The following is a 13451-nucleotide window of genomic DNA, read 5'->3' as shown; positions in this document are numbered from 1 at the left end:
GATTAATTTGCATGTAAACCAAGACAAACATTTATAAGATAAATAAACATACGAAGTAGCATCATGGGACAAATGTTCACATGGTACCATTTATTAAATAAAAGGAAACCATACCAAATACCCTGAATAGTATACAAGTATTGGAGATATTCACAATGTGGGGGGTGCTCTATAAGGAGCAAATCATAATTTGATATGGGGATACAAATTATATTGGGAATCTGGATCACCTGCCAACAAAATACGCTTAAAACTCTCTAACAACATCATTTGACATCGCACATCTCATACATGGAAGGTTCCACTTTTATGGTAAGCCCCAATTTCATGGTGGGATGTGTGATGTAAGATCAAGTTGGTTGGGTGTTGGGACATGTTTTGCAGGCATGATATCCTAATTATTATGTTCCAACATGTTAAAGGGATTTTTATTGAGTTCAAATTTGCTACCAATTAGTGCTCACAATGTACCAATTAGCCATTATAATCCCATACATATCCCATGAATGAGAAGGGTGTTGGGACATGTTTTGCAGGCATGATATCCTAATTATTATGTTCCAACATGTTAAAGGGATTTTTATTGAGTTCAAATTTGCTACCAATTAGTGCTCACAATGTACCAATTAGCCATTATAATCCCATACATATCCCATGAATGAGAAGGGAGATGTTGGGTTGCAGTAGCCTGTTGGGAGCGTTTATTGCTCACAATTCCCTATCTATTTTGTTGGTCTAACAAGAAAACTTCCGTACAATGTTTTAAAAACCAACCTAAAGGCTGAACCTTTTTTGCCTTTGGGTTGCAAGTCATCAATTCGATCAATCAAGTTGAACAGTTTAGACTATACCACGTCAGCATATATATATATATATTAATGTGCCAGGTTGGGATCTCCTACCCACAAGAACCCAACCTCGCATACTAAGAATATCTCACGTACCATTCATAGGAAGATATTCCCATGTATAATTGTAATATCCTATCCAGTGTGGGTGGGTAGGATTATTGTGGGCAGGAGATCTGATTATCTGAATTGCGAGCTGATAAAGTTATGTTGGGCCAGTGTTGGGAGGAGGTGATTCTTAAATCGGTGCAAAACAATCTAATAACTCACAATCTGAAAAAAACTCGCCATCCATTGGCCACTTGAAAAGGAGAGAGATTTTTTGGTAGGAGGGAGAGATCAATTACGAAGAAATATAATTAGAACAAATTTTCAGTCCGTGCGAGTTTTGCCCAAAAAACTGCCACATATAAGTACGAATTCTTTCCAATATCACCATTAGCGCCGATCTCTTTCAGAAAGAGGGCGGTAGAGGGCAGAGGTAGACTAGAGAGAGAGAGAGAGAGGAGATGGTCAGTGTAGGTCAAGTCGGATCAGATCTGTAAAATCATCTCCAGCAGCAATTTCAGGTGTGGAGCCTTGGAGAATTCTTGTTTACATCGTTTGGCATTTGAAGCGTTTCGAATAGGTACCTTTTTAAATTTATTTTTGCTTTGATTTACGTGGAATGGGAACCGCTGGATTGCAAGGGCTTTGGAAATGTAGAAAGTGGTTCATTAGTTTATACAAGACAGGATTAGATGGGATCTTGATCTAGGGTTTGTGAAGGTAACATCTTCTGTGTGGAAAAACAACGTTCTATTTAGGGTTTTGGTTTCGATTTTGCGCAGTTGCATCTTGCATGAGGCTTTGGTGTTGTTTTGGTTTTGGGGATGAAATAGAAGAGAAAGAAGAAAACATCAGGTGCATGAAAAAAGTCTATATTGCGGTTGAAGGTAAATCTGAGGAGTTTTCGTATGCGGATATGGAAGACGAGGAATCTGGCACTTCAAGAATGGGGGGGCGTGGAACATTGGATGATTCGCCTGATGGGGAAAGTGCCGTTGAAGAATTGCTATCGGAAATAGAAGTTGCCGCGAGAGATCGTCGGGATAACGACACGGCTGGTGACTGTTTCGCTGCATGGGAACTTGCCTTTGGGACTCCTCGTTGTTTTGACCGCTATGCTTCAGCCAGTAGTCAGGGTCTTGTGGATGTTGACGGCTTGGGTATAGCTGAAGAATCTTCCTTGGGTTTGGCAAGAGGGAATCACAATCGGGATTTCCAGCACAAACGGGCTAAAGTTCATTCTGATTCTCCGTGAGTTCCCTCTCGCTATCTCCTTCTTTTGCCTTCTCATTTTACTGAAAAAGTGTGTACATTTTTTTTTAGAATTTTATTTAGGCAAGTAAATTAGCTGGTCGTGGAACTTTTTTTTTTTACTGGGCAAAGTCAATATTTGTTGATTCATTGGATTATAAGCTAATATCTGTCACGTTTGTAGATAAATTTTCCTTCATACTTTTGGTACTTGAGCAAATGTCCCATACTTGCCATAGCTTATCAGCCTTTGATCTCAAACAATCATACGATGCCCACTGTGGGACTGTAAGACTGCATGTATAGGCTGTTGGTTGAACATAGAATCATTGGGAAGAAATAATTTCCTTGGAAAATTCTATTCAGTGGGAAAATGAATTGTTTCCCTAATTTTCATAGTGATTGGTTTAACTTGGAAAACAAGCCCGAATGGTTGAGAGATAATGAATACGTGGGTGTTTTGAACTTTGGATCCAGAGGATCAACCATGTATTTAGAAATAACTGAGAACTAGAAGGAATGTCAATTTTCTAAACCTGCTGCCCACATTTTGGAAAATGTCTGTTTTTCTATGGCCATTGTACAAGCAATCAGCCACTTGAAATAGCAATTTCCAGGAAATTGGTCATCTTCATTTTACGTGCAACTAAATGGTTCCTATTTTTTTCCGAAGTTTTTATTAAGAAAACAAGAAGGTACACACATGGTGGTTCCTGTTCCCAATTGCTTCATAATTTGTGCTTCATGTCTTTTAAGAGTCAATGGAATATGGTACTTTTTTGAGAAGGTAAAGCATTGTATTCTATTAATATAGTAAGCAAAAGAGTACATCATCCCATGTATACTGAGAACCTATACATTGGGAATATACAAAACATGGATGACATATGGTATTTTAGATGGATTATCAACTTTTCTTTGTGATACATGCCCCTTAATTGTTATAGACGTGTCTCACATCTGGTGTATTTATTTGCATGTACCCAACAATTGTATTAAAACCTGTAATTGACTAATTGCCTCATACGTGTCTTTTGAAATTGATCTTCCCCTTGGCCCACTCATTTCAGGTAATTGGCATTAAAAGATTAGAGCATATAGTTTTTTATTCTTTGTTATTATGTTATTTAATACATAGTTTTTTTGCTTGGTATTACATATTACACATTACAAGGGGATTGAGGGGGTGGGACAGGGCAGGATACATGTGAGGTTCACTAAAACATAGTGTTAGATACAATCATATTACACCATTTCAACTGCAGATTACTCTAACCGAACAGTTTGTCTGACATCAGAAGCAGGTTGTGTGGCAGGCCTGGTGTCACACCAACCTAAAGAAACATCTGAAACCACCAGACGTGCACAACCCAGCTATGAACTGTCAACCATCAACATGACAAGTCTGGTGGGTTCGAATCCAATTGATCAGATCATGTGACAAGTGTAAACATGTTTATGCAAAAAAATATTTGTTTTTGGTGCACATGAGGCTTTTGTAATTAGTCTGTCATTTTCATGTAGACATCCATACTTTTTCTTCAAAATTAACAGAACTTTGATCACATTTCCATGGTTCATATATAATTACTTACATATAAGTGAATATACATACACATAGTTTGTCAATCATAAACATGCATGTAATATGTCAATCATATAGCTTAAGTTTTTTTTTTTTTTTTTTTTTTTTTTTTTTTTTTTTTATGGGTGATTTTAGAGAGGTATTCATGTTCCATTAAGTGGTTTCTATGTGATTCAAAACAAATAAATGATTTTATTTATAGGCATAGATATATCGGGGCGAAGAAGTAGTGAGATAGAGTTCGAGGCAAAGAAGTTTATTTTGGAGGAGGGGAAAAGTAGGAAACAATTGGTATTGAAGATTAGAGAGGAAGGTAAGGCTTCTATTTTCTTGATTGGTGTAGCGGTGCTGTGGTTGAAGGGATTCATTGATGGAGGTCTATTCTCTGCGAAGTTTAATGGATGGAGAAGCTCATCAAAGCTACCGAGAGAAATGTATCAGGTGTTTATGAAGTGCAACGAAAAGGGTTGGTTTGTGGAAGTTTAGAGTTTTTTGGTGATAATAATAGAAAACAGTTGATTTGCTTCCCAGAAGGAAAACAAGGGTTAGGCTGGCGGTTGATGTTAGAGAAATTCCAAGATTTTTTATTGTCAAAAGGTATTCGCTTGTTTGAAGGAATGAAGTCGGGAGTTAATCAGGAGAATTCACCTGATAGTTGATTATGGTGTTTCGATGTTTCCCTTCGATGGTAGTAGGGCAAATTTGAATACATGGGATAATATTGTAAACTTCAAAACAGTGGAGACGGATTTGGGGGGTGATGTTAATCAAATGATGGTCTTCTTCTTGTAATAGTAAGGAGTTTAATATTGAAACATTTGAGGTCTTGTTGTTTGGTATCCCTTTCACTCTGTGGAAGAGGACCACCATTAACAAAATCGTAAAAGCTCTGGGAGGTGTGGAAGAGGATTGAAAGGTTAAAGAGAGATGTGGAAGAGGATAAGAAATTTAGTGGGAGAAGGGGAATGGTAGGGGAGTACGTAAGAAGGGAAGAAAGAATAAAAGAGTGGAACAAATTGACCTTTGGGAGACTCGAGGAAAAGAAAGCTAGTACGATTTCTTTGATTGAGGCAATTGAGGGCCCCTATCAGATAGTGATAGAGATTTGCGGTGGTCTATGAAGAAGGAACTAGAAGTTACTCTTCTCAGAGAGTAAATTTGTTGGAAACAATAGTCTAGGGAGAAATGGATCAAGGAAGGGGATGGTAATAAGATATTTTTTTCATGCCATTGCAAATGAAAGGAGGAAAACCCTAATTATTTCCTTAAGCTTGGGGGAGACTTAGATTACTAATCGCACAGAGATAGCTAGGGCCTTTGTAGATCACTTTAGGTCAACCCTTCCTAGCCACTTACTAATAGTTGGTCAATTGAGCGACTTGATTGGTAGACTTTGGGGAATGATCAAGTAGAGATCCGGGAGAAAAGGTATGAAGAGGAGGAAACCAAGGAAGCAAATTTTTCAATGGACAAATCTATAGCTCCGCAACCTGATGGCTTTCCATAGGAGGGGTAAAATTAGCCTGGGAATGAACTTAACTTTTATAGCTTTGGTTTGCAAGAAAATTGGTGCTTCCCACCCCAAGGATTTCCGTCCTATCATCCTGGTTACGAGCATTTATAAGATAATTGCTAAGGTTCTGTCCTTTAGAGTCAAGATGGTTCTTCCCTCACTCATATCTCAGTTTCAAGGGTCTTTTGTTCAAGATAGGCAAATCGTAGATCAGATCCTAATTGCAAATAGCGTGTCGAGGTCCAAAAGTGACTAAGGAAGAAAGGAGTTGTGGTGAAACTAGATGTGGAGAAAGCTTATGATCTCATGCACTAGGAGTTTTTTTATCAAGATCATTAGAAGTTGTGGGTTTGGAGAGTTTTGGTGCAAATGGATAAGAGGGTGTTTGTAGTCTACTCATTATTCAATTCTTGTCAATAGGTCGGTGGTGGATTTCTTTGAAGGAATTAGAGGCCTTAGACAAGGTGTTCCATAAGAGCCAATGCGCTTAGCAAGCTGATCATAAGAGCCAATAACTTGCAGCTGTTTAAGGGCTGGTTAGTTGGAAGGGATAGATTTCAGATAACTCACCTACAATTTGTAGATGATATTCTAGTTTTTTGTGAGGGGGACAATAGGACTAGAGTGGAAAACTTGAAGTTGGTAGTGAATCTCTTCGAGAGGGTCTCCAACCTGAGACTTAATTGGAATACAAGTGTTTTAGTTGGAGCTAATGTGGATGAAGATTTGTTGGGGGAGATGGCAAGTTTTTTGGGTTGTGAGAAAGGCAATTGGCCGATCAAGTACTTAGGGCTCACTCTTGGTGACAACCTCAAATCTTTGAATTTTTGGAACCTAGTGGTGGTAAGGTTTGAGGAGAGGCTTGCTGGCCGGAAAAGGAATTATATATTGTTAGGTGGGAGGATAGCTCTGATCAAGTTTGCTTTAGTAAACCTTCCTGTTTATTTTATGTCGGTTTTTTGGATGCCCCAAGCTATTGTGAGAATTTGAAAAGATCAAGAGAGATTTTTTTTTTTTGTGGGAACTTGATCAAGGGAAGAAAGATCACTTGATTATGTGGGAAAAGGTGTCAAAGTTGAATGCAGAAGGAGGGTTGGGGATTGGGAATATTAGATTGAAAATTTGGGCTTTATTGAGTAAATGGTTCTGGAGGTTCCCAAGGGAGAGTGATAGACTTTGGCACAAAGTGATAGCAAGCATTTATGGGATGCCAAACAATGGTTGGGATGCTTGTTATCTTCATAGAGCTTCCTTGGGAAGCCATCCACGATTGTCTTCTTGTCTTCCTCAATCACATAAGGTATGACTTGGTCTCGGGTCAAAAGGTTAGGTTTTGGGAGGATATCTAGGTTGGGGAAACCCCTTTAGTGGAGGTTTTCCCTTCTCTTTATGATTAGGCTGGTGGCTGATTCCTTTGTTCCTCTCCATTTCCTTTTGATCTAAATTGGAACTTTGGTTTCATTAGGAATCTAAGAGAGTTTGAAGTTCCCCTTGCTTCTGATTTGCTCTCCTTGATGAACTTTGTGGTTCTTGGGGATAGGGGTGTGGATCAGTGTTTTAAAAGCGCAAGGCGCAAGGCGGGGCACGCACCTTTTTAAGAAAGGCACAAAATTACAAAAAAATCTAAAAAAATAAAAAATTCAGAAAATAAATGTTCAAAATTAAAAAATGCAAAAAATATTAAACATAATGTTAATAAAAAATATAAACATAAATTTTAAAATAAATGTTTTATAAAACCAATTATCTAAAATTAAAATACATAAACATAACATGTAAAGCGTATTCAAATGAAAATTTAAAAATAAAAGCAAACATATAAACCATTTTCAAGCATGTAAAACCCACAATCTCTTTTTTAGTCACCTTTGTACCACGCCCCTCGAGGCAAGCCCAAACAAGAAGATATTTTATTTGAAAGGGGTGCGCCTAGGACCTGGGTGAGGTGCATACCCCAAAATGCGCCTCGCTTGTGCGCCTAGGTGCGCTTGAGGCACGCCTTTTAAATCACTGGTGTGGATAGTAGGATCTGAACCCTTAACTCGGCTGGGGCATTCTCTTGCAAATCCTTTTTTAATTCCCTTGTTGCTTCTTCCCCCTCCCCTTCCCCTTCCCCTTCTTTCCCTATGAAGGAATGCCCTCCCATTCCCCGTAGAGTGAGTGCCTTTTGTTGGGAAGTGTTTCATGGTTGCATTAATACTTGTGATAAGCTTCAAAGAAAAAGGCCAAACTGGTGCTTGTCCCCCAACTGGTGCAGCTTGTGCAAGGTTAATGTTGAGGCTGCTTTTCATCTTTTAATCTCCTGTCCTTTTGTTGGCTTTATCTGGGAGTGGTTTCCCTCACTTTTTGGTTGCAGGTGGCTTTCTCCTGTTAGCTTGGAAGGGTGGTTTTCCCCTTCTGTTTGCAGGTGCACTACTAAATGAGGTAGACTGATGTGGAGATGTACAAGGGCAACAATTGTTTGAACAGTCTGGGAGGAAGGAAACTCTAGAATTTTTGGTGAAAAGGAAAGAACTTAGGTAGCTTTGATTGAGGCCATAACCCTTCGAGTGAATCATTGGGTTAAGATCTTGAGCTTGTTCTCAGATTTTCAGATTGATGGTTTTTTAGTGCTTGGGGGATTCTTCTAGAAGACAAGTTGAATCAGTGGTCTGGTCTCCCTCGTCCCGTGGCTGGTTCAAATTGAACTTTGATGGCAGCAGTGTGGCCAATCCAGGTCCTGTAGGTATTGGAGGAGCTATCAGGGATGAGGAAGGCAACATTTGTGTTTTATTCTTGGGTCTAGCTGGGCATAGTGATGTGGCATCTATAGGATTCTTAGCTTTCTGTATTTGGGGTTGAGAAGGCTAAGGAATTGGGCTTGGAAAGGCTAATTGTTGAAGGTGACTCCAAATCAGTTCTGGATTGATTAAAAAAAGGGGAAGGAGTCTGTTGGCACCTAACGGATGGCCTTAAGAGATTCAAAATGCTCTCCTGGGATATGTTGATTCAAATGAATTGGATTAGAAGATCAGCCAACAATTTGGCAGATGGTTTGGCTAAACAGGGGGTACAAAGATAATCTATGTTTTGGGCCTATTTGTAATTTTGGGGGGTTTGGACATCTGGTATCCTCTTTGTTTCCTTCACGACTTCCATTAAGGCAATGTTGAATGTTGAGAAAAGAGATGCTTGATGTTGTGCTATTACAAGAATTCAAATTGCTGAATTTGATAATTGATGGGCAAGAAGTATTTGGAAAAATAGGGGAATCAAATGGGCGATATCCCAATCTTGGAGATCTTCGTGGGGGATAATCATGCTTTGGGATGGTGGGTCTTTGATTGGGATGGAGGAACTTGTTGGTAAATTCACTGTATCAATCAAATTTCGACAAGTCATTGATGGGATTGAATGGGTCTCTGACAAAGGTTTATGGTCCCAATGGATATGGGGAAAGGAGGGAGTTTTGTGAAGAGTTGGAGGAGGTTGGGTTGGACTAAGATAGAGGATTCTAAAAATTGGCTGGAAAGAACCTATGAGTTGGAAGAGATCCAAGAAGTTGTGTTCTCAATGGATAGATCCAAAGCACCGAGACCTGATGGTTTTATAGTGGTCTTCTTCTATTAAGATTGTTGGGATGTGATTAAGGATGATTTGTTGAAAGTGTTTGATGAATTTTTTATGAGGGGTGTGATCAATCCGTGGGTTAATTCCACCTTTATAGCTTTAATCCCAAAGAAAGACGATGCAACACATCTAAAAGATTTTAGGCCAGCCAGCTTGATTAACAACTTGTATAAAATCATGGGTAAGGTGTTGTCTCGAAGAATTAAGGAGGTTCTTCCTTCCTTGATTTCTCCCTTTCAAGGAACTTTCATTAAAGACAGGCAAATCATTGACCAGATTTTGATTGCTCGTGAAAGTGTTGTTGAGATGAAGAAATTTGGGAGGAAATGTTTGGTTTGTAAGTTGGACTTGGAAAAGGCCTTTGATTTGGTTGATCGGAACTTTTTGCTGGAGGTTATGAAAAATTTTGGTTTTGGTGATAGATGGTGCCAATGGATCTTAGGACGTGTTAGGACTTGCCACCGATTTTGGTGAATGGTAAAGTGGTGGATCATTTTCCGGCCATTAGGTGAATAAGGCAAGAGATTTCTCTCTCCTCATTCTTGTTTACTTTGATTGCTGATGTGTTTGGAAGATGAATCTCTAGGGTAGATGCTAGAAATTTGATGAGGGGATGGAGAGTTGGTAGAGAGGAAATTTCTATCACCTATCTACAGTTTGCAGATGACACGATTATATTTTGTGTTGGGGATGATCCTAGGTGGATGTGTAATCTGAAGATGATTGGTTTCATATTTGAAAAAAAGTGTTGAATTTGAAGATTAATTGGGATAAAAGTTGGCTTGTGGGTGTAAATATTGGGGAGGGGGCGGAGAAGTTGAAGGGGGAGTGAAGTTCTTGGAATGCAATGTTTCTCAATGGTCAATGAACTATCTAGGGCTACCTTTTGGGGATAATCCTAGCGGTAGTAATTTTTTGAATTTGGTAATTGAGTGGTTTACCGAAAGACTGGCTTCTTGGAAGAAAAATTATCTATCTTTGGGGGGAAGGATTACTTTAATCAGGTCTACTCTTGCCAAGTTGCCAGTATACTTTTTGTTGGTTTTTAGGATCCCTGGAGGGGTTAGTAAAAGGCTAGAAAAACTTATGAGGGATTATTTTGTGGGAGCTAGGGGAGGAAAAATGGGTTCGTAGAGTTAGTTGGGATGGGGAGAAGAATATACGATCAGCACTTGGAAATACAAATTTGCATTTAGGGAGATTGGTCATCTTGCAAGAAAGGTATGCAAAGTTTGGATGGGTAAGAAGAACAACAAACGGAATGGTAGATGCTCTAGCAAAACGGGGGGCATATAGACCAATATTATTTTAGGAAAAGCTGTAGCTGCTGCAGTGAAAAAGAAACTGGGTGGCCTATGTGCTTGAAAGCTTTTGTTTTCTTTATAAATTGGGCAGCTCTTTAGTAAAAACAATTGTAATCTTACTTCAAATTAATAAATAATGTTTATTTGCTAATAAAAAAGGGGACCGTAGAGTTAGTTGGGTTGTGGTTAGAAGAAGTAAGAATTTTGGTGGGCTAGGTTTGGGAAATATTTAGGAAAGGTGTTTTATCAGGATTGTTGGGACTTCTTAAAGCTGGGCATTTAAAAGGTGTTCAATGAATTCTTTGGGAGAGGAGTGATCAACCCGACGCTGAATTCTACTTTTATTGCCCTTATTCCGAAGAAGCCTGATACAATTCATCCTATTGAGTACAAACCCCATCAACATGGTGAATAGCCTCTATAAGATAATCGTTAAGGTCCTGTCTCGGAGAATTAGAACAATACTTCCTTCTTTAATCTCTTTGAATCGAGGGGCTTTTGTAGGGAATAGACAAATCACTGATCAAATTCTTAATGCCAATGAAAGTTTGGAGGATTTTAGAAGAAATGGAAAGAAAGGATTAGTGTGTAAGCTTGACTTGGAAAAGGTGTATGATTTGGTGGATTGATACTTTCTTTTGGAGGTGTTGAGGAATTTTGGGTTTGAAGAAAAGTGGTGCAAATGGATTAAGGGTTGCCTTGAGTCTTGTCATTACTTAGTATTGGTGAATGGAATAGTAGTGGATCACTTTCTTGCCATTAGAGGGATTAGACAAGTTGATTCTCTCTCCCCTTTCCTGTTTACCCTTGTAACTGAGTTGCTTGGGAAGTTAATTGACAGAGCTGACACAAAAGGTTTGGTGAGAGGTTGGAGAGTTGGTAGGGATAGGGTTTTGGTTACACATCTACAATTTGCGGATCACACCATCTTTTTTTTTTGTGAAGGAGATGACTTTAGCAGGGTATTTAAAAATAAGCTTCAGCAAAAGCTGTGTGGTGGTGGTGAATATGGATGAGGGGGAGTTATAGGTTTGTGCCTCTTACTGGGCTATGAGGTCTCTTAGTGGCTGATGAAGTATTTGGGACTCCCTTTGGGCGATAATTCGATGAATAACAATTTTTGGAACCCTGTGGTAGACAAATTCACTAAAAGGTTGGCCACTTGGAAGAAAAATTATGTATCTTTGGGAGGGAGAATAACATTGATTAGATCTACCTTGGTAAATTTACCTTTGTATTTCCTATTTGTCTTTAAAACTCCAATGGGTGTGGGCAAAAGGATAGAAAAATTAATGAGAGATTTTTTGTGGGAGCCTGGAGAAGAAAGGAAGGACCGAATCGTTAGTTGGGAGCTAGTGTGTAGGAATAGAAGTGATGGAGGCCTAGGTCTAGGGAACATTTTGAAGAGAAAATCATCTTGGGAAGCGGCTGTGGAGGCTGCCTTTGGACAAGGATAAATTGTGGGGTAAAGTGATTCTTAGCATACATGGGCTGTCGTTATACGGTTGGGATGCTGAAGTGCTCGATCGGGCTACAAATACTTTCCTTGGAGGGCTATACAGACTGTCCTTCCTCTCTTTCTTCCCTTTGTCAGATACAACATTTGCTTCGGGGACCGTATTAAATTTTGGGAACATGTTTGGGTGGGTGAGTCACCACTAAAAGTCCAGTTTTTTTCCTTGTACTCTATTTCAAATTTTAAGGATGAGCCAATTTCTTCTTTCTTGATTCCTTCTGCCTCGTACTCGGAGTTTGATGGGGATTTGGGATTTAGGAGAGGCCTTAGAGATTCAGAAATGAACCATGTGTTGGTTTTGATTAGACTTATTCAAGGAATCTTTTTGGACCCTTTTAATATTGATAGTAGAATTTGGACTCTAGCTCCTTCTATTTCCTTTTCCTGTGCCTCTTTTTTTAGAGGCTTGACCCAACCTTCTGTCAATTTGGGCTTACCCTTACCTGTTAAAGAAGTGTGGGGGAAGCCAATTCCTCTGAGAGTAGGGGCCTTTTATTGGAAATCTTTTTTGGGAAAGATTAATACATGTGACTCTGTTATCACTTGTTAATTTCTTGCCCTTTTGTTCTATCTATTTGGAGTTGGTTTTCTTCTTTGTTTGGTTGCAGATGGACTTCTCCTCTGGACTTCCAAGCCTCATCGGCTATAAGTGGGATGAAGAGAAGGGGAAAAACTCTATGGAGATGCACCAGAGCTGCTATATGTTGGACAATTTGGGAAGAAAGAAATCAAAGGGTATTCCAGGATATGGAAAGGAGCTTAAGTGCAATTCTGGAGGTTGCTACAATTAGAGTGTTGCAATGGGTGAAGTCTCTGTAAATGTTTGAGGATATTGCAACCAGGCTGCTGCTGAATAATTGGGAGGAAGTGGCTAAATCAGCTCCAAGGAGAGCTGTCTTTACTCCTTTTGTGGTCTCCACTTACTAAAGGGTTTATAAAGTTAAATTGTGATGGGAGGAAGGACAAGTTTTGTCTTTATTTTCCGAGTCAGTTGGTGTAGGTGACTTTCTTAGGGCTGAGATTTTGGTTGTTTTGGAAGGGCTAACAAGAGCAAAATAGTTAAAATTTCACAACCTAATCATTGAAGGCGACTCCAAGATAATTATTGGTTGCTTGGAAAAAGAAGAGAATGGGCTATGGGAATGTGCAAATGAAAAGAAGGAAATTAAATGGCTTTCAAGGGCTATGGTAGTAAGACTTCAGTGGGTTAAAAGGAGTGCTAACTCCTTTGCAGATGCCTTAGCCAAACAGGGGGTGGGAAGGGCTCAATAAGTTGTGGGTAAAGGTTATCACCAATATTCATAGGCTTGTGGTTGAGGTCTGGGATGCTGGGGTTGCGGCTAGGGCTTCAAGAGCATCTCCTTGGAAGTCTATCCATTCTATCCTTCTTGCCACGTATCAGATATAATCCATGCTTAGGTAACCTTGTTAAATTCTGGGAGCATGTTTGAATGTGTAATTCATCTTTAAAAGAACAATTCCCTTCCATCTATGCTATTTCTAACAGGAAGGAAGAGTCTATTGCTTCTTTTGTGGTTTCTTCTAATTCTGTCTCTGGGCTTGATTGGGATTTGGGGCTGAGACGTGGTTTGTGTGACCAAGAATTAGGTTGTGCTTTATCTTTGTTCCATGGCCTTGAATGCATATTCTTAGATCCCTCTAGAGGTGATTGTCGAGTTTGGACTTTCATCCGAGTGATGATCTTGGCCCAACATTTCCAAAAAGAGGTTTGGAGTAAATCTATTTTGCCTAGGGTTGTTGGCTTCTGTTGGGAAGT

General features: G+C 39.3%; 1 protein-coding gene across 5 annotated transcripts in view; it reads left to right on the top strand.

Annotated features, from left to right (window-relative positions):
- Positions 1-1111: 1111 nt before the first annotated feature.
- Positions 1112-13451, top strand: part of LOC104600575 (F-box/LRR-repeat protein 15-like) — a 28012-nt gene continuing 15672 nt past the window's right edge. For 2 of the 5 annotated variants that reach the window (XM_088892910.1, XM_088892909.1), the window contains exon 1: positions 1113-2147. In XM_088892910.1, coding sequence (XP_088749036.1) covers positions 1690-2147 — 458 coding nt within the window. In that variant the 5' untranslated portion in view covers positions 1113-1689. Of the gene's footprint in view, positions 2148-3445; positions 3556-13451 lie in introns of those variants that run through there. The other 3 variants (XM_010263610.3, XR_016079399.1, XM_088892911.1) reach the window with 3 other exon arrangements.

The sequence above is a fragment of the Nelumbo nucifera genome, chromosome 8, assembly GCF_055504915.1.
Source record: "Nelumbo nucifera cultivar China Antique chromosome 8, China Antique-T2T, whole genome shotgun sequence".
NCBI classification, from domain to species: Eukaryota; Viridiplantae; Streptophyta; class Magnoliopsida; order Proteales; family Nelumbonaceae; genus Nelumbo; species Nelumbo nucifera.
Note: the sequence above shows the minus strand (reverse complement) of the source record. Positions and strands in the feature narration are given on the sequence as shown.